The sequence below is a fragment of the Apodemus sylvaticus genome, chromosome 2 (assembly GCF_947179515.1).
Source record: "Apodemus sylvaticus chromosome 2, mApoSyl1.1, whole genome shotgun sequence".
NCBI lineage: Eukaryota > Metazoa > Chordata > Mammalia > Rodentia > Muridae > Apodemus > Apodemus sylvaticus.
Window position 1 is genome coordinate 12,127,631 of NC_067473.1, and position 22,685 is coordinate 12,150,315.

A 22,685-nucleotide genomic window follows, 5' to 3' on the forward strand; every position below is an offset into this window, starting at 1 on the left:
AAAGATGCTATGGTGAAGTTCTACTGTCTAAATTCCCAAATGGGAAGCCTTTTGTTGTGTTAATTAGCCTGGGTAAGGTATATGGCCACTTTGGTTGAGTTCTTACTAAGAAACAATAATATTAAAATCATGTAAAATACATCTGGTCTGGTACATAGGGTATCCTCAGAAGGTGAAACCACTTTACCTCTATGTATCTAAACTACCAAACTGCGGATATATTGAGTTATCTGTTTTTTATTGAACCTAGCTTCTTCATCTAGACTATAGAGATAATAGATCCATGAATAAATTAAAACACTCTTAAAGGGTCTGGAGAGATGGCTCAGCTGTTAAAAACACTGGTTACTCTTCCAGAGGTAATGACTTCAAATCCTAGCAACCACATGGTAGCTCACTTGATGCCCTCTTCCGGGGTGTCTGAGGATAGCTACAGTGTATTTATATATAATAAAAAAAAGTCTAAAAAAAAAAGCACTCATGATATGTGTGGTTAATCAAGACAAACTATAGAAGTGATTTCCATAATGTAAATTTATGTACAAAGGTATCAGAAGACTCATTAATATACACTGATTGTTTAATTTCCTTTCATTTATTCAATACATAAAGAAACTTTCCTAAATAAGCATTCTTTCTGATTCTTTACTTTTATACTATCAAAATTTCATTGAAATTATAGTACAAGGGATCACAACAACAATCCTTCAAGCACTCTTCTGTCTAAGCCAGAGACCAGTCTGCATGTATTACACAGTAGGTGTTGGCTGTCTCAGGGAAGTGATGATGCATAGCTCATTACTCAGCAGGTCACAGGAGTCATCATTGGTATTTATCCCCTGCCTGCATTTTAGCTGAAGTCTCCCGGTTTCCCTGGAAACAAGTTGCTCCTGCCATTGGACTGGAGAAACTCTGCCTCCTTAATCAGGTCTAGTCCCTCCCCTCTCAGTAGTTGCTAACTCCTGAAAGAATTCCACTTAAACTAGCTTCCTCTTTGTTTGACCCAGTCACATAAGTACCTATGCTCAGGGAGGTCACCAGGTTGATTTGGTGCCTTTTATCACCTCCTTAAAAGCCTTCCTTATTTTTTAGGAAGGAACACTGAATTTTACTTTATGCCATACCCTACAAATGATCCACACAGTTGCGATTCTGAGAGCATACTAATAAGTAATCATTCATGTCAGGTAAAATGCAGTCTTGTTCCCTTTAGAAAAGACAAACATATCGTCCCAAATCACACACAAATCTCTTCCTTTTCCATTTTACCTCAGTGAACAAGGTAGAGATAATTGTCCTGCAAGGTCTAGTATTTGTTTTAAAAGTCAAGAATTGGAAAAGAATACACAAGCATGTTAGAACTCCACACTCCCTTGGTGTCATTTTCAGAGCCGTTTGTGGAAGGACCCAGGCAAAGGTGTAAAACCTCAGGCAAATGAAAGCTTTATGGACATCAAAGAAGTGTGACTAAGCTCCCCACCACAGCAGTTTTCAAAACCGGATCTAATCAAGGGGCTGCCTCTTTGAAAGCCAGGTTAAACATCCATTCCAAGTGGAAGTCATTTTCTGCTGGATCACCAACCTACTGCTGCTGCATTCTTTTGTTGCTACTTCTACAATGTGAAAATAAAAGGGGGGAAACAAGTGACCTTGTCACAGTCCTGATCGACTGTGGAAGAACTGTTGACATTCTCATCAGCCACAGTCACAGGTGCTGACCCTATTCCATCCTTGGCCATCATAGCATCTTAAGTGCCTTTTTTTTAAGGGGATATACTTGAGCCAGCAGCAGCCATCAAAGCTAACTTGTCAGTCTTTTCCACAGTTGGTTGATGTGAGTAGTCTATAGGGTCATATAATGGTGCGTGCATTGTGTACACCTAAATTAAAAAAGATTTCCTTGGGGAAACCTTTCAGAAAGTTGAAATTCCTCTCTGAATTATAAAGAAGTTGACACCATAGAATTAATTGATTTTCAGTTTCACTTGCTGATAGTATTTAATTTTATTTGGCTCCTTAGCACATCTAGTTATGTTCAGTTATATAAAGTTTTAAACACACAGCCTTTAGATCACCTCAGCTAAGATCACCATACCCAAAATCACCCACAGTTTACTAAAAATACAGATCATGTTTCCCATGCTAAATCACAGAAGGCATTTTTGAAGTACTACATATATATAAACTTTATGAAGAAGCATATGCCTGCTCAAGTGCTTGAGACTTTCAAGTGACAGTTTAATTTTCATAAATGTATTTAAGTTCTTTGAAGTTCTTTACATTCATCATAAGTAGAATTACCAAGTAATTTTTAATCTATATTTGTGGGAAATTATTTCTATTTCATATACATTAGGCTAAGATAACATTTGTCACTAATGTTTGAAATATATCCTGTACAATGTAATAAAAATATGTAAAACTTCTATGAAAAATTATAATCAGTACATTCTTGATACTAAAGAATTCAAGGATATAATTATGAAATTTCACAAGAATATCCAATCTGTAACAGTATTCTTATTGGTTAAAACTGGAGTGGATATGGCAATGAGGAAAGAGGGATTTCAAATACTTTTGAAGGAAATATAAGAAAAAAGTTTTTAAGGGCACTCATGATCAATGGCCACTAGAATTCAAGGAAGTTAGAAATTTCCTACGGGAAACATTGTAAGGATTGATTACCCATATGAAAAAACTCTTTCTAATGTCATTAATTAATTGTGTTCTTGTATTAGTGCTCGATTGCACATACACTTGCCCTGGTGTAAGTGAGGAGATCAGAGGATAACTTGTAGAAGAATATTTTCTCTGATTATCATGTCAGGACAGTTTCCCAAATGAGGCTCTAAGAGTGCAGGCATAGAGATCAGGTGGAGATAAGGAACAGACGTTGGAATTTGGAGCACTAGAAGACAGTGCAGCTCAGCAAGACGTGTGTGGGACAAGGGAATGGATACCTTCATGGTGAACAGAGCAGAGAGGATGTATGGGAGGTTGTGCAGTTGTGGGGAGGGAAGAAAGCAAGCAATGTTTTTGGAAGCCAAGATGTTAGCTTCATCCAAATCTTAACACATTGATAAATTCATAATCTCCCCCAAAAAAGACGGAGATTTAAGTAGATCATATTTAAAAGCAAGACCTTGTTTAGGTCTAATCTCAAAACAAGACAAAACAAAGCACAAACACAAATACAAACAAACCAAAAAACCCATTAACCTGAATCAGTAAGGCAGAGTAAGGCTTTCTTTGCCAGCTGACTCTGCCTGCTGTTGTCTGATACTTCCCCTGGGATTTTCCCAGACTTTTAATTCCTTAAGTGCCAGAAAAGAAAAGTTAGATTGATGTGGTTAGATGGTAACAATTTGATTTGAAATAAAGGATGGTAAACTGTAATTTATTTTTCTTCTTTTGTAAACATGTTTTTACAATAAGCATTTACAATGTAATACAAACAAACAAACAAACAGAAAGGAGATTGAGTCAAGTAAAAGTACAGAGTGAAATCAGACCGTGTTTTAAAGAGCACAGTTTGCACTACCCAGAAGGGGAGTGACTTAAGGTTCCCTGCTAATTAAGGACACCACAGCTGTGTTTCCCCAACAGCAGTTGTTGGAAGGCATGCTTCCCAGAACTTTGATCTGCGATGAGCACATCTCTTCTCTGTAAATGGTTGTTTGCAGTAAGCATCCAATGGTGAAACAGCTGCTTGCCTAGTAGCCCTGTTAGCAGCACATCTTGAACTGCTGATCAGTAAATCATGTTCCTATCCATGTAATCCAAAATTATCACCTAAAAAAATCCTTTGTCTAGAAAATACTGCTATTACATTTTCCCAACACACCTAACAGGCTGCTCAAAATCAAAGGAGAGAAGTTGTATGAACCTTCCTTGTAAACTCTAGAGAGGGTGTATATAAATGAACTTTCCTTTCCTGGCCTCTCCTTATTACTAGTCTCTCCTCCAGTCACGGCATCCAATCTTCTTATAAAATAGTGCCTTCTTCTTTAATTTCTAAATTGCCACCAGCAGCTCCAGCTATGATCTGTCACTAAAGTTATTTTCTATTTTTTCTTTAATCACCCTCTTATTTCTCTTCTTTCTTTTCTTTGGTCTTTTCAGTTCTTGCTATTCCTTTTGTATCCATGTCTCTGCCCTTGCTTTCTCCCTCCTTCTTTGCCTGCTTCTAAGCATTCATGACTCTAGCTTGGCCAGGGAGGGGAGACAGGTGAATTCTTGAAGCCCATTGGCCCACCATGCTAGATATCTGGTGATTTTTGAGCTTGGGGAAAGACTAAGTCTCAAATAAAATTATGGAAGTGTGATAGAGAACAACAAATGACATCTATGTGTTGTGCAAACACAAATACTTAACACACATATGTACACACTTAAAAACCGCTTCAAATTTCAAACAAACATATTTTCTACAAACAATGCCAATGTATTATGTAAGGGTTTTCTTGTCCTGTATAGGATGCAACAACAAATTTCTTAACATAGAACTGAGCTCAGCCTTTCTAGTAAATCCTATATATTACTCATGGAAAGAACTTCTCTTCTAAAATTAATGAATTGTATTTGTGAGCCTCTTTCCAGCACTATTTTAACTGTAAGATGTACTCATTTACATTAGCTTTGAACTTTAAATTATTTGCACAAAATACCTTAAAACCACCTTGTTTTTGGATTTACAGATAAGGAAGCCCTCATTCCCCTGTGGTCATACCCAGACCCACCATTAACTTAGCCTTGCTGGCCTTTTCCTACTGTCTGGTTACTTCTATATATAATTAAAATCTTATTTCATCCTCAGTGCCAATAGTATATAAGAAGATAGTATATTGTGGGAACCAGCATGCAACAAGTACATGCAACTGTAACAATTTTGTCCACTGCATGTCCATTTTTTCTGAAGGTCACCATGAGATCATTTCTTTTGATTCTACACTTACTTCATAATCAATCCTCACTCTTACTAGAAAATACACTTAATTTTCTTATGCAACCATGGAATTTTCACAGTTACATCTTTACAATTGTAATTCCTAGTTGGGCCTAAGCACTGTCAGGGATTCATCTAACACATACTTGGCTAATGAGGCTCCTATCTCTATCTGTAGCACAGCACTCTCTGCTGAAGTGTGTCTGTAGTAACACTCTCTTTGACTTATCCCTCTGGATAGTCTATCAAAACTTCAATCCAAAGTGAGACAGACTTCAGCTTTATTTTAATACTGTTTCCGAAGGCACCACAATCCTAAACAAGCCATTTAGTTCATCAAATTCTTAGTTTATAGACTTATAAAAGGGAAGAATAATTTCACTTGGGTAACACAGTGTTATTCTAATGAAACTTTGAAATTATAGTAATTACTAAATATAATATATATATTACACTGAAAATTAAATAATATAGCTGTATTTTTGATGGAAAACAGTGTTTGATAGTTAATAGATAAAAACGACCAAATGTGCCATTTAAAAGAACATTTCATATTTTCCAATACTAATTTTTATTGCTTTGGTTGATCAATAGTGTTCCTTTCCCTCTATTCGCAAAGCTGCAGTGTGTGTGTGTGTGTGTGTGTATGGTGCATGTGTGTGAGTGTATGATGACAATAAATTTGTCACCATCTCTTCTCTTCCTCTTTATGATTCTTAATTTAGATAATCTCCTTCAATCTCCAAATTCCAGCTTCCATTTTATATAGGTGCCCTTTCATGGCTTTGCTATACAGAAAGCTATCTTTTTCTCTTGGCCATTTTAATGTACTTCCTGCATTAGTATTATGCGGTGGATGGAATGGCTGAGTGGACAATGGTAACTCCTCAAATGAGTCAGGATGTATGTGGTGGAGGAGACAAGTACCTCCCAAATATCTCTCTTCTGACTTCTACATACATGCTATATCATGAAAGCACATGCATGCATGTTTGCAAAACATGCATTAAGACATAATATAAAATGCTTTAAATTGAATATAAATGTGGATGGCATATTTAAAGTAATCTTCCTATAAGTCACCTTTTTGTCCAACTCATAGAGGAACATGTGACTTTCCCTGCAGGCAACAGCGAAATGCCAGCTGATAGAACCTCAGTTTCATGACTATGCGCATTGTATGATACTCAGTCTTAACAGACTGAGAAAATGACCCTGTCTACTAAGCATTTTGATTACAAGGCATTGTGGTTTGTTATTGGGCTACATTTCAGAAATTTAGAAACAAGCTTAAATTAAAATATGATATTATCTTTATGCATTAGTCAGTGCTGCCTTTCCTTTTAGAGTTTAAGAAACAGAAAATTTGTTTCATCATTATTGTAAAGTTGTTTATATTTAACAAAATAAGCTAGATTTTAAAAGCTGATTGAATTAATTTCAAATTGCTACATAAACAATTATTAGTGATTTAGTGTTTTTGAATAGCACACATTTCTCCTCTTAGTGTTATGGTGACTAGAAATTCAACATGGATCTCAGTATGCCAAAATTAATATTTTCAGCATCCCATTCTGTATGTTCTAGGGAGAACTGGCTTCCTGTGTTTTACAATTGTTTAGAGACTTCTATATTGCTCCATGATTGCTCTCTTCCATCTCCAGGGACATTAGGGTTACATTTTTGACATAGCTTCCAATGTCTCCCATCTTTTTTATTATAGCCAAGGAAAATTACTTCTCTTTTTATGTTTCTTTCTTTGTTTTTGTCTCTCTGTCTCTCTGTCTTTCTCTCTCTCTCTCTCTCTCTCTCTCTCTCTCTCTCTCTCTCTCTCTCTCTTTCTGACCCAAGTGTGTGTTGACCACACCCACACTGTTTGGAAAATCCCCTTCTCAAGGTCAGAAACATTAAACACACCTGGGGAAACCCTTTGCTATTTAAGTGTTCTTATCTCCAGTTTGACCTTTCAGGAAGAGCTATTTGGATGTTCAGTATTCTGCAACTACATGAGTATGAAAGAACACTAAGCATGTATATTTGAAAAGTAAAACATGCAATTTCAATCCCTTACACTTAGCTCGAAGTTCTCCCTTAAAACATTTCTATTTTAATATTCACTACAGTCTAAACACATTTCCTCTAACTTTCTAAAACTTAAACCTTCCCAAGAGCAATCATTTTGTCTTTGCCAGAGCTGATTCCCACACAAACGCCCACCTCCATAGACAACTACAGGCCTATGGGGAGTCATAGGAGGTCCAAGTTCCTGGCCATTTCTTCTAGGACAAGGATTTTGAGGGCTGTCCTTAGGAAGCTGGCAGTACTGCAAGAACAAAAACCTAGAACAGTGATTTATGCCTGATACACAAACAACAGACTTCATAAATCAATATCTGAAGGGTCAAAACATGCTGATGCTCCTATGTGGAAATGACTAAACAGAGACAACACAGTGAAGTTTGACTATAGTTGTCCTCAAACCAGCTAGAAAAATATCAGTGATTAAGTAAAAAACAGAGCAAATCACTCGCCTCTTGCTGAGAGTTCTATGCATTTGCACACTCAGAACTCCTTCAAATATATCAAGCCATGCACAGAACCTTCCAAGTAAAGCTAGAAGAAACTTGGCAGGCTTTCCTATGTGTTTGGTTAAATGTGTGAGATATTTTGAATATAGGTATAATCCCAAATAAATTTAGCAATATCCCAAAACCTCAGGTGAAGTTCTTTGTTCTCCTGTCACAAAAAGTATATACCTTCATGTCAAAAGGGACTAAAGCAGGCAAGAATGTATTAAATTGACAGATTAAATTTTAGCAGAGTTAATCTACACACAAAATCCAGTCTGCTTCCTTGAAAAGTGTGTCTTTGTCTTCTCTGTCGCCTTGTTAGGTACATCTGGCTCACATGTAGAACCTGGTGACAACATTTAGATGAGGTTAAGTGTCTGATATTGTTCGCACAAAGGAATGCCAAGGCCAGTGTTCTGTCAACTCATCAGCAACATCAATTTGGCAAGTGTGGGTAAAATGTGTTATTCAAAGTCAAATGAGAAAATGAAAATAAAATTATCTTTAGTAAAAGAGAAATGCAAATAGGTTATGCTAAATAAAATAGGAACTTGAAGATAAATGTCTAGAATGTGAAATTAGTCACTGGTTGCTTGTATTCTGAATCCTTTGCAGCCAATACAGAAATGGTTTTACATGACCTAGAATGACGTCTGACACAATGCTGGATAATACACAGCGCTCATTTTCTCACTCACCCAAGTATCCAAGTAATTACGATAAGGTAGCTACTCTGCCTGATATATCAGCTCAGAAACTTGTATTTCAATAATAAATACACCAAATCAAGTCACCTAAGCCCACAAAGCCTATCTTCTTCAGGTTTTGGTTATGAGAGTAGCTTTTCAAGGCCAAGTCCTCTTTCCAGCTCAATGGATCCTATATTCTTATACTTCCTAGGAGAAAATGTATGGTGGCTAAGTAATTATTCATGTACCTAGGAAAAGCAAGCATCATTGTAATAATAAGATATTTCAGAAATGTTAGCATTAATTTATTTGCTTAGACACAACAGTAAGCAAGCAATGCATAGTTTAGGCAGGCTAAATAACCTATGATACTTTTTCTGCCTTCCAAAAAATTCAGTTCCCAAGAATGGATTATAGGAATATATTCCAATGTTTGAAATAATTATTTTCAGTGATTATAAATATATTTTGGTTAAAGTATCATCTCATACCATCATTTACTATCTTAAGTAGGTTTCTTGTGTGTGTATGGCATGATTGTGTGTACATGCATATGGGCCTTCATGTGCATGTGTGAGTGTTTCCAAGTATGCCCTGATTACTCTCTGGGGATATATTGTGACAAGCAGTAACCCCCATTGTTATAAAACCCCACTGATTTTAAGGAGACTTGTTCTTGGCTCCAAAATGACAGAGAAATGTGTATATCATCATTGGAGTATTTTCATGTGTAGTTCTCAATTGAGGGTAGGCTGTTCCCAGCTCAAATGCATTTCTACAGCTATCAAATTTTATGTGAGTACTTTTGAGAGTTCCTTAAATCTCAGCCTTGTTGGAGCAGCAGTGCATTCAGGATGCCATTTCAAAAGCAGCGACTGCCAACACCTCTAGGTATAAAGAAAGCAGTCATTCTGTGGTGCTGAAGGCAGGCATTTTCAGGCTCTGCTCACACATGTGGTACATACTTCAAAACTTTGCATACTGGGAAGACTTCCTGGAGCCAGCATTCCAGCTCAGGACTCATCCAGTAAAACAGGAGCTAATAAGAAACTCCAATTCCATATAGGAGTTGTGGAGGAGGACCACTCACACTGATTCTACTCTCAAAATCCCACAATGCCGTTAAATCATCCTAAATCTTTGACACCATTCACAAGAACACTAACCCTTTCCTCAAAGATTGTATGCTGATTCATGTGTAGAACTGAAACTTGACAGAATGTGTCTGAACCTGACCCAGACACTTAAGTATTTTCATAACTCCAGAAGCAAAAGGAAAATAGACTAAAATTTCTTGACTGTGTAATAAAGTCTGCTCTGGGCCAGTGGCTTGGATGCTAGTGGTAAGTGGCAAATTTAAAGGAGAATTATTAATCCCATGATAGCATTTACCAATCTTCTTTTTTTTCATTTTTATTTTTATTTATTTATATTTTTTTATTTACATTGCAAATGATTTCCCCTTTTTTGGGTCCCCACTCCCCACAAGTCCTATAAGCCCTCTTCCGTCCCCCTATTCTTCCATCTACCCCTTCCCACTTCCCTGTTCTGGAATTCCCCTATACTCTTGCACTGAGTCTTTCCAGAACCAGGGGCCACTCCTCCATTCTTTTTGGACATCATTTAATGTGTGGATTATGTCCTGGGTATTCAAAGTTTCTAGGCTAATATCCACTTATCAGTGAGTGCATACCATGGTTGATTTTTTGAGACTGGGTTACAGAGTAAGATTTTTATAAAAGGAAATTGATTAAGGAATAAAACAAATAGCTGATTTTACTTACACACATGCACACACACACACACACACAATTTCTTAAAAGTTATTAGCAGGAATTATTAGAAAATAATTAAGTATACTCAACTTAAAACTGTACTAAAATAGCATTCAATATAATTCAACATAAAAGGAATTTTATTTGGGAAAACATGAATGCTTATATGGTCTCCAGGGATTAGAAAATACCTTTAAAGATGAATTTTATGAAATTCTATGTTTATCAACTTCCAAAGGGCCAGTAATCTTTTTTTTCTATAAAAGACCAATGAATCTCTATAGGATTTGCTGCCTGTAACCTGTCTCCAACCCTGCTGATTCTCTTCTCCTAGCCTCTCTGTCACTCTTCTCTCTCCTTTCATTTACTTATTTTGCTCTGACCTCTTGAAACACAAAGGAAAATTTAATTTTGATTTTTGTACATTGGGTCATGAGCCATAGCCTTTAACTGATGAGATAACCTCTTCAGCCTGATCATTTAAACTGACAGTCTGATGATGAAGTTTAATTATCAGCATCTAAGACTCAGCTAAATTCTATAATGATAATGAGTTATATAATAGTCAGGGTTTGAGCCCACATGATCAAATTGGTGGTTCTGTCGGCCACACTGTCGTTCATAATAGTCATACTGGGTATACTTACATAAGTACATAATATCCTATTTGAGTACCAATGACCTTTCACATTAGTTTTCTCTATGGAAGCTTTCTTAATAACAGACACTTTCATTGAATCTGCCTGAAGGTCTCAAGACAGTGGAGTATAAGGGAAACCATGATACAAGCTTTCTTTATTGTCACCATAATCGATGTACCATGTTCATTCATGACAATGGAAATATTCTCCTTTACTAGAAAAAAATGGCAACATCCAAAGAACTTGACATCTCCTCACATACAGAATTAATTATGCACAGGACAGAAAAGGTTAGCTGGTTGTCTAACAATATACCCAAGGAAATCTTTTTGAAAGAAATATTTCATATCAGTGTACTATTTATTCCAGTTCATGAATGCTGAGACATTTGTTCAAAAATTACAGTGTTCTCTGGCTAGTCAACATAAGTAATGGTCAGTGGTTAAGACAGTGACCGTCTTTCCTGAGAGATGCTGTGGGCAGAGGCCTTACCGCAACATGCACTCTCTACTTGGCCAGGAATCTCAAGACACTCGTGAGGCTTTGTAAGCAATAATTAGGGAAGCCTCCATTACAATTAAAAGCATATGCCCAAACACAGTTTCTGAAATGACACACATGTTTAAATACACACATAAAAAGTCTTTGACTTATGTGGGAAGAAAAGCCAATGCATCCTTTAGGAATGTTTCTTGCGTCTTCTATTTAAATAACATTCCTGAACAGTTTTAAAAGACTTCACAATTCCACCTATGAAATCTACATTTATTAATCAGATTTTTCACAAGAATTCAATCTCACGATGACATCAACATTCACCTCTACTGTTGGTCCTGAGTAGCCTCAATGCCTCAGTATAGGGGAATGACAGGACAGGGAAGCAGGAGTGGGTGGGTTAGCCAGCAGGAGGTGGGAGGATGGGATAGGGTGTTTTTCTAGAAGGGAAACCAGGAAAGGGGATAACATTTGAAATGTAAATATAGAAAATTAAAAAATAATAAAAAATAAAGAAGCAAATGGACAACAGTCATCTAATTAACAGACGTGGAGAGAAAGGGGACTCTAAAATGGCACTGTCTCTCAAGAAACATAGGCTTTTTTTTCACGAAAACTCCACTTTGAATATCTTGTTGTTCTAAAGAAAACTCTTTGTATTAATTTAGTAATCATGTACAAGAACAAGCATATGTAAATGAAGATTGTCTTCTGGGAGCATGCATGAATTCATTTTATTGCCTGAGTAACAGTGGACATACTCAAAAACCTGTGGTATTCCTATAGAGAAATTATAGATAACAAAGAAATCAAAGCATTAGAACAATGTGCCCTAGAGAATGCAACGTGGGAATGTCTATTAAGCATCAGTTAGAAAGACTTGAAAGAGTATAAAGTTAATTTGTACCACAGAATTTGAAATGCTCATTCATCCATTCATTTGCCAAGGATTAATGACACACATTTAAAATTTATTTGCTCATGACACATAATTAAAGATTGTCAAAGAGTATATAAGAATAAAAAGATATAGAAAGAGCCTCCAGATATACCAATATACAAGAAGAATGAGGACAAGAATTGTATGCCCCGTGGATGTGGATGAAGCAACAGACAGGAGAGATTCTGAAATGCAAGGGCAGGGATGTATTTTAGTGGTCATAGCATGAGAACATTCAAGAAGTCGGCAGTGAAATAACCTTGGCATCAGAGTGAATACTTCCTAGTGCTTTGTGTGTGGGAAGAAGCTTCCTAAGCCAAAATTGGTGCAGGATAAAATAAAAGTATCTAGGGATTGAGATTATAATTGACAGCAAAGGTCCTAGAGATGGCAGGATAGAGGAGAGATAAGGAATGATTAGATTAGGAAGGAAGGATTTTATGCGTCAGAAGCCACAGAAGCAAAGCAGGAGCAGCAATCATCCAGATTCTTCTAGGCTTGCCAAAGAATACATTTTAGACCATTCTCTGTCTCTAGGATTTCAAACAAAAATTATGTGTGAATAGAAGATTCAGATCCAGGGTTTTAGTTGTAAGAAGGGATAAAATAAGAACTTCCTAGGAAAAGCAGGCTGAAAATTTTTATTTAGCCAAGAAAAAGTTACCACATTATTGAAGTTGGTTGAAATCTGAGCAAGGCTTCTTCAATTCAGACTACATGTTCCACAACCTCCACATTTTACAATGACTTTCACAGGCATGTTTTATGTCTGTTTCCTTAATTAGAAGACACACTGCGTACTTCATGGAGTTGTTTTTGCATTCTAGAAAGACAACTGATGAGATCTGTACTGCTGCCTCCAGGGCAGTAAATATGTGAGATCCTGCTGCTTGGACAATATGGAAGAACCTCAGAGACTTTGTGGAAATCGACTCAGGCCGGCATGGAATCTGTAATCTTCTCTGCCCATCAGGCGAAGGCTCTTCTCTCCCTTCTAGAGCTTTGCAAACACAGTATGCATTAGAAACACCAGAAGGGCTTGCTAAAGCACAGATGGCTGGGTTTCATATCTGCCATTCTTGGCGGAGGGCCCACAGATGTACTTCTAACAAGGTCTGGGTGATATTGATCTCGCTAGTCTGAGGACCACACTGTGAGAACTAATGCTATAAAACACTTATAACTCATCGTCCCCAGTAAGTAAAGTTTTTGTAAATAAGACTATTTTTGTTGAATTTCTCATAAACGAAATTGAAAATTTAGGATGCTGGCTCGATTAACACAGCAGCCATAATATTTTCCAAATGTCTATAATATTTTCCAAATATCTGTCTATACTTTAGACAGCTTACCAAGGTTACCGAGATTGTCTTGTCTATCTTTTTCACTCTGGAAAATGACTCTAAGACTTGATTAAGAAGTCACAGATTCTGCTCCATTCAGAAGAACACTACGCATATTTAAAACTTGCTTCTGGCCCCTAATTTACCTCTTTATATTTATTTTTCATTTTAATATGGCTGAGGAACTATTTTGAGTGCTTTGAGTATATGAACTTCAGCTCTTCATCACAGCCTCATAAGTAATTCATTAGCTCTATTTACAGTTGTAGAAAATGAGACAAGGGGAGACTAAATCCCTTGTTAAAGGCCAAATGAAAGGAAACATTTATTTTCAATATTTTGGTCTTACCTTTTTATCTAAATTACTGCATACTCCTTTACAGTACAACATGAGCTTAAACACCTACCTGTCCCCAGAAACAGAACGTGGTATCTTCCATCAGCAGCATTCACACGGTCCACAGCTATCTTTGTGTACTTGTAGTCCGTGCCTATGCGGACGATCAATGGCCTTCTGTGGATGGGGTAGATGGAATTGTACATGAGAGGGTGGTTCCGAATAAAAGTGACAACGTCATCTGGGAAGTCCTTGGTGGTTCTCATATTGGGTGTAAAGGCCCCTCCTGGGCACTGAGAAAAGTAATAATAAAGAAAAGAAAATAAATTAATAAAAAGCATCCCGTTATCTTAATGATAACCATTACCAAAACACTTAAAAAGTCAACTTGACTTGTTTAAAGTACATTGAAGATCTGCTGAGAAGAACATAAAGAGTCTGATCTTAGAGACGGAGAAATCACCATCTGTGGAAAGTTACTATATAACATGCATTTCCTGAGGTGATTGAATGATTTTTGTCTCCTTGTCCCAGAGTGTTTGTACAGAGGAGGTGATGTGCCTTTGAATATGCTATAGTTTTTCAGTCCTTTCAGCTGTCATTGTTCTATTTCCTATTTTGAACCAGGTAGTTTATTGCTGGCAAGAATACATGTGGACACAACCTAGTGCTGTGATAATATAAAAATAAATTAGATTGCCGTTGTCATATTTAATTTGAATTTTGATGTATAAGAGTCTCTTTCCAGATGATCTCCCTTCCCTAGAGGAATCTGTAGGTTGGAGCTCAGCTCAGTGTTGGGGATGAGATCTGATAATGTATTCTGGAAGAGAGAGTTCTACCATGTCCATTGGCTTTAAAGCAAAAGAATGAATTTATGAAATTCTTTTTTCCTTTTTTTATTGAATATAATGTTCATTTACATTTCAAATGCTAAAAACTTTCCTGGTTTCCCCCCTCCCTGAAACTCCTCAACCCCTCTTCCAAACCCCTGCCTCCAAGTATATGGAATTAGAAAATATCAACCTGAATGAGGTAACCAAATCACAAAAGAACACACATGGTATGAACTCGCTAATAAGTGGATATTAACACAGAAGCCTGGAATGCTGAAAGATACAATTCGCAGACCAAATGAAGCTCAAGAAGAAGGAAGAACAACGTATGGATACTCTGGCCCTTCTTAGAAGGGGGAACAAAATACCCACAGGAGGAGATAGAGACAAACTATGGAGCAGAGAATAAGGAAAAGACCATCCAGAGACTGCCCCTCCTAGGGATCCATTCCATATACAGTTACAAAACCCAGACATTATTGTGGATGCCAAGCCTGTTATAGCTGTCACCTGGGAGGCTCTGCCAGTACATGACAAATACAGAGGGGAACACTTCCAGCCAACCATTGAACTGAGCACAGGGTCCCCAATGGGGGAGCTGGAGAAAGGACCCAATGAGCTGAAGGAGTTTGCAGCACCACAGGAGAAACAACAATTTGAACCACCCAGTATCTCCAGAGTTCCCAGGGATTAAACCACCAACTAAAGAGTACACATGGAGAAATCCATGCCTCCAGCTGCATATGTAGCAGAAGATAGCCTTGTTGGACATCAAACGGAAGAGAGGCCCTTGGTCCTGAGAAAGTTAGATGCCCCAGTATAGAAGAATACCAGGACAGGGAAGCAGGAGTGGGTAGACTGGAGAGCAGGGGGAATGGGTTAGGGCATTTTTGGTGGGGGGCAACTAGGAAAGGGGATAACATTTGAAATGTCAATAAAGAATATATCTAATAATAATAATTAAAAAAAAAGCAGAACACCAGCAGCTTAGAATAATCTGCCATCTCCTTTCTACACTGAATCAAGGTTGCCCCTGTAATTAGTGCTATCCCAGAATGTCAGGTGCAATTCTCTTTAGATCTTGGCACCTGCAGTTGTCCACCTCACAGTTTCTGCTCCAGCCTAGGTCGTCTTCTTCCAGTGACCACATCTATGGAACTAGCTCCTCTCCATCTCTCCTCTGTCTCTTTAGCTGGATTTTTCACCTCATAACCCTTCATGAAATTGTTTTCATATTGATTGTTTTAATCATTCTTGCATATTTGTTGTTTGGATTGTAAGATGTGTTAGCAGGAATTGGATCTGTCAATTTTGCTCAGTATATTGGCATATAACAAAACTGGCAATAGTTGATGTCTGACAGATGTGGTTGAGTTCATGAGATGATGGTGCCTACAATCTTGGTATAAGGGCCTGATGAAAGAGGAGATTCCCTTCTGTGGAATCTCCAGAAGAGGAAAGATTAGAGCCTCAAGTTTTCAGGGGCAGGAAGCAGTGATGGCATTAAAAACATAGACAACTAGGAAGGTTCCACATTTCTGGCAGGGAGCCCAACAATGGCTTCAGAGGGAGACGATTCCATTGTGAGCCAGGCCCAAAACGTTCAGGTAAAACGGAACTGCTAAAGCTTGAATTTCGAACACAGCAACCAATAGCATCAATATGTTAACTCCTTTGAGCCAAATTGTCAAATACAATACATTAACGTGTACAAAGGACGTGAGCCTAAATGTATTAAATACTTCATCACATATCTTCAGAAACATAACTGGCTTTTACATTTCTATTGCAAAAAGTTATTTCTGCTGTAGTTTTTACTTAATATTTAAGGAAGTTTCCCAAAACTGCTGTTCTTAGCATCTTGGTACCTATGGTATGCTATAAAGACTGTGACCCACTAGAAAGTTATACCTCATTCAAAGCTGACAGTGACCCTTAAAACCAACTGTTGATACCTATTAGGAACATAAGGTTAAGAGTGCTAGATTTTAACATAAGACAGAAATGGGGAGTTTTATGTGAAATGTGTCAAATCTTTTCTGACGTTGTAGTTAAGAAAGAGGAGCAACACTGGAAACTAAGCAAGATGTGCCATCCTCTACGATGAACCTTTGCGATCACTAGACAGTGATGCCAGTGTCCTTGTGTCAACATGGACAGTAACATATTGGCTCAAATCTGCCAGCAGAATTCAAACATAAACCTATTATCATCAAGAAGTTTTAGACCAAGATCAACTTAACAAAAAATTTCTTTATAAGATATAGACACACACAGACACAAAGACATACACAGAGACACAGAGACACACACAGAGATACACCCATACAGATACAGACACACACACAGACACAGAGACACACAGACACATATACACACATATACAAACATATAATGCCAAGCACATACACACACACTCATACACACTTTCTCTGTGTTTAGAGAAAAGCAACTGGAACAATGAAAAGGTTGATGAAATAAATAATAAAGGTCGGCCTGTCCCTGAATATTCCCATGATCTGGAAATATGTTTTCATTATAAGAAAAAATATATATGTATTTATGTATTCCTCTTTCTGAATTTCCTAAAATGAAGGCCAAATGCGGACAAACAATTTAAGTTGAGGTTGTTCCGAGCTGACAGTTGTGTTCCATACTTCTTCAAAGTGTGGGTTCTGCTGTTGTCAGCCCTCATTCTTCACACAAAGTGGAAAAAGTGCAGTATGACACCCACTGAATGAAAATATGGAAAAAACAATGCAAGGGCAATTTCTGCAGCTCCAGACATGCAGAAGACACCACTAATTATTGTTTGCCCTGTTGAACTACCTTCCAAAGCAGTTGTAAGACTCTTGCTGGTACATTGTAAAACCTCCACAGTTAAAACAAATCGTTGGGCAATTGGTATAATTTCCAGTTGCTAGTTTGATTTGTGATTTCCTTTAATAATTCTTTCTTTTGGTCTTTGAGATTTTACTGTAATCATATATTTTATGCTTCTCTCTTTCCTCCCTCCACACTCTCCCCTGTATCCCTTCTTGCTTTCTTTTAGATTCTTTGCTTCCTTTTCACTAATTGTTGTGCATGTGAATGTGATGATCTTATTAAATATCAGTATCCTATTTAGAACTTTTACTTAAAAATAAACATCTCAATGAGAACTTTATTAAAGTCATTCCAAATCATGCTGGTTAAACAGGAACTCAAACCAACAGTTTTTAAAAACTTTTAATTGCTACATGCAAATTGTTGATATTGGTAGTGGTAGTGGTGGTGGTGATGATGATGATGTGTGTGTGTGTGTGTGTGTGTGTGTGTGTGTGTGTGTGTGTGTTAAGAATAACTTTGCAGAGTCAGTTCTCTGCTTCCACTTTACGTGGAATCGAACTCAGGTGATAAAGTTTGCAAGACAATTTCCTTTACCTTCTTAGCCATCTTGCCAGTCCTAAATCAGGAATCTTTACCCTTTTACACTCAGTGACTCATCTTCTTGAACTTTTGCTATGGATGTACAGTGTACTCCTCCCTTAAAAATAAGACTCGCCTAGGATGACATCATTTTTGAATTTAGAAAAGAAGCCGTTCTGATAATGAATCATTCCCCGGATTCAAGCCATAAGATTAGCCGTCAAGGCAAATTGAGTTGTAGAAATGGTGACAAGATAAAATGTTGACTTCCTCCTCTCAAACTCTATTTTCACTGGTGCATTTCCTCAGTGTAATACTGCCAAGTATTTAGTGTATAATAGTGTTTTTATCATCTTCATATGCAGGTAAGTATGCACATTAGGACATTGAGATATTACAAGCTATGCTTTCTTCAAGAAATTTCAGCAGTTCAGTTGCACACTCGAGTTGATTGTTGTTCAGTATAATAGACAGGTGCCCAATATTGACTATCTTATTGGAACTAAGGGTCCATAAATTAAATTGAATTCATTATTGCACTATATATCTACCCAACTGCCTGTGGCTGGAGGGATCCTAGACTCTAGGGGAGAACCTTCAACTTTGATATTCTCCTAGAGCAAATGACTTTCTAATGGCATTGCAAATCTGTATCTTTATATCTACAGATAAGTATAGTTATCTCCCCTCATCAGTGAAGTTTTATTTTTGAGCAGATGAAGACTATTACAGAGACTCATAATTGGTCAAAATGTAAACAGGAGGTGACTGCAGGGTGCTGAACCCCAGCCTATACATATGCAATATAACCCTACATCTAAGGATAGAATAGCCCCAAGTAGGAAGGGGTACTAGATTTATAGAGCAAGAGGATGAACACACCTGCTTCTAGCTGGTGTCCCTAGAAAAGACCTGCATAATGGACACCAGATGACATACCAATGTGCATGTGTGGAATTTAACTAGGACTTACCACAAAATGAAGCGTTCCTGAGAGAGGAGGAGTCAGACCTGGCCCTAATAGGTTAGTCATTCCCATGTAGTTACCCCTAAAGTATGTTGCATACATAAGTTTGTATGTGTGTAATAATAATAATAATAATAATAATAGGAACAATAATAATTAAAGAAAAGGTCATGGGTTTGAGAGGGATGGGTTATGGGAGAATTTTCAGGGGGCAAAGGGGTAGAAATGATATAAATACAACAAAAAATGATAGCTGAATCAAAAAACTCCACCATAAAACAGCCTCATTCTGTAGGTTTATGTTATCACACAGATTAGCATTAGTAATTTTAGTTAAACTCCTTAAGTATTGTTTTCCCAGTTATTTGATCCTGTTTTGAAGCAGAGGTAAATACCAGTTTCTGAGACATTTTGACTATGATGAAATGCAGGAAAAGCTGAACCCTAGGATTGTCATGTAAATGGGAGGGAGCATTAACAGCTGCATCCCTAACTCCTGGATTATATTCAGGTGGTCATAGCACCCCTGCCTCTAACCCTCCCATGTTCTGCTCCTCAGATCTGTGATGGAGGTCCATCAGTTCCAACATAGTTCTAAACTAATGGCATAGGTGTACATTCTTTGAATATTTATTTTTTCTAAATGCCCTTTGATGAGTCCTGTAGTGAACATTAAAACAAGAAATTATGGCTTTCTAGATACAAGCACACTAATAAAGAAGAAAAACATCTTTTTGACAGCAAAGTAAAGACAGAAGACAGATAAAATGTCAATGACAGAGCATTGTTCAGGACCAATTGTCATAAACATGAGTGAGTCAGTATTTTCAAAATCAATTTATAGAGACACTGAGGGCTCAGCAGCATTGCTGCCAAACTTTATGACCTGAGTTCCATCTCCAAGACTTACCTGGTAGAAGATATCTACCTACCTACCCCCTACCTACCTACCTACCTACCTACCCCTGACCTACCCCCTACCTACCTACCTACCTACCCCCAACCTTCCTACCTACCTACCTACCTACCTACCTACCTACCTGCCTACCGACCTACCCCCGACCTCCTACCTACCTACCTACCTACCACCCCATACACACGTCACTAAATAAATATAAAAGTAACAATACAGGACTGTACAGGTATCACTTCTCGGCCTTTTGGCTAAGATCAAGTGTAGGACTGAACAGGTAATATTTATGAGTATACACACATTTATAAATACTATAAATTTATAAATTTCATTTGCTAGCAAACAGTCCAACCAGCATGAAACAACAACAAAGAGACCACGAATTTGAAAGAGAGTAAGAAGCCAGGCAGTGGAAGAAAGGAAGGAAGGAAGGAAGGAAGGAAGGAAGGAAGGAAGGAAGGAAGGAAGGAAGGAAGGAAGAAAGAAAGAAGAAAAGAAAGAAGAAAAGAAAGAAAGAAAGAAAGAAAGAAAGAAAGAAAGAAAGAAAGAAAGAAAGAAAGAAAGAAAGAAAGAAGCAGTTGTGGTATATGGGAGGCCTTGGAGGGAGTAAAGGAAAGGAAGAAATATAGTTAAATTATAATCTCAAAAATAAAGAAAAGAAAAAATTTAGGATCATGGGTAAACATGACTGCTAGGATCAGTGAAGAAACTTTTAGAACAGCAACAAGACTGTGCTCTTTAGGGAACTGTCCTTGGGATCTTGGGATAAAGGAGGATACAGTTCTGATGCACTTCTGAGGAGTATAAAATGAACACATTATTGGGTTCTGCTTCAGCTGGGTGTACAGGTCACACAAAGAGTCTACAGAAGCTTTACCCTCACAGCAACAGGATAATGTAATGCATTAGCTCAGCCAAGAGAGTCTGCAGTCTCTGGATGCCCTTTGCAACATACCAAAGGTGTCTTGTTTCTTCCACAAACTTGAGATACTTATGGAAAAACGTTATGACACAATTGGCAGCCTTCCCAGCACTTAACTTGGGCTTGCTGGTTGGGCTATTTGTTAGCACAGCTACACACCCTGCTTTGAAGGAAGCACCTACAGGGAACACGAGAATGGGGGTATAAGATTTCTGCCAGTGTCCTTTACTTAAAAACAAAGTTATATATTTATGAGGTTGACCCAGCAACCTGACTACTGTGTGCAGAAATGAAGAATGACAATCACAGTTGATCCCTCGTTGGGAAGACTTCAGAGACAGGAACAGCATTCTTGACCCTAGAGGAAAAGGCCCATTCGAGTTCACTTGGCTAAAGATTTTCTGGCTACAGAAGCAGGAAGCACTGAGCTGAGGCCGCCACTGGCAACCAAGTTAGAAAGCTGACTTCATGCTGTTTTGCTGGACTCAGGGTGGAGTGACCAGATCTTCAGAGAAGCATACTTCCCTAGGAGAAGTTTTGGGTTCATTCCTCCACCCTGCCCCTTTGATTCCCTAGGGACCACTCATCTGACAATTTCTGGATTTAAAGGAGCTGTTGTGGTCTCAATAGCAGATGTAAGAAACCACATTATAGAAGCATGTCTTAAGCACCGACTACTCCCTTTTTGCACAGAGTCTGTTCCAGATGTGTGTCACTAATCCCTGGCCCGTTCCACACTGTTTTACAACAGAGGGAAATGCTTATTCTTAAGAGCTTTAAAAAATGACACTGTTAGCAGAATTTTCTAATTTAGTTTTGGTTTATTTGTGGAGAAGGGTTGATCTCTTCCCACAGTGTACACAATGATTGCTTTTCAACAGTGGTTTTCTGTGTGATACTCAAAGCCCCTGTATACATGTCAAAGCACTTTAAGGTGCCACACGGTAAAGAGCTATAGTGGGAACTGAGGCTGACTTCAGCTGCATGAAGATCTCCCATCATGGCCGATTTCAAGTTAATGCTGGGACGTCTTCAGTTGAGTAAAGGAACAAATAGAGGCAGGCAGATTTCTGAGTTTGAGGCCAGCCTGATCTACAGAGTGAGTTCTAGGACAGCCAGGGCTACACAGAGAACCTCTGTCATGAAAACAAAACAAAACAAAAACAAAAAATGAGAGAAAAAGAACAAATAATATACAAAATCAGTTCTAGGGAGAGAGAAAGGAACAAGTCAGCCTTAGAATATTCTTCATGAGATTCGGAGGCCTCAGGTTAATAAATGTATCTCTTTTTCAATATTTTTTATGCTTTATGGGGATTTCTTTCACTTAAATAGCAGGATAGGGGTGCATAAAGTTTTATTGAGCTTCCAAGTTCGTTCTTCCTGTACTATCTGTTCACACTCTGAAGAAACTACACCAGATCACGGTCACCTCTTACTTTCCTGTATTAAAGTATAAACTTAATTAAGTCAAACTTTAATCATTTTACAATTATAAATACCCTTGGATAAGTTATTAGTGAGGCTTCTGGGAATATATGAAGTAATTTGAATGAAATAAAGAGAGAGTTTTACTCCCATGAAATTTTCTCATCCTTTCCTCATTTCTCTCCTCCTAGGTCAGCTTTGCTTCAGATCTGCCATCAAATGTGAAGCACCCTGAGGTGACAATATCTATTGTTAGTTTTTCTTCAATTTACAAGCAGTAGTCAGTGTTCTGCCCAGGTTATTTTTGAGCTATAAACATCAAGGGGACACTATTTTCAATGGAAATTACAAATTCTGTAATCAAGCTAGTTGCTAGACATGATAATTATAATATTTTAAGTATTGTATTTCTAGGGATCAATAACAATTCTAATAATTTTCAAAAGTAACCAAATGTTATTTCTTCTACACACACA

General features: G+C 37.7%; 1 protein-coding gene and 1 pseudogene across 1 annotated transcript in view; one reads left to right on the top strand and one right to left on the bottom strand.

Moving 5' to 3' along the window:
* The window catches only part of Sema3c (semaphorin 3C), a 155,894-nt gene that overhangs the window by 24,252 nt on the left and 108,957 nt on the right, over window positions 1–22,685 (bottom strand). Inside the window, exon 12 of the mRNA XM_052173113.1 lies at window positions 13,806–14,028. Coding sequence (XP_052029073.1) covers window positions 13,806–14,028 — 223 coding nt within the window. The remainder of the gene's footprint in view (window positions 1–13,805; window positions 14,029–22,685) is intronic.
* On the top strand, window positions 20,091–20,229 carry LOC127679625 (uncharacterized; annotated as a pseudogene).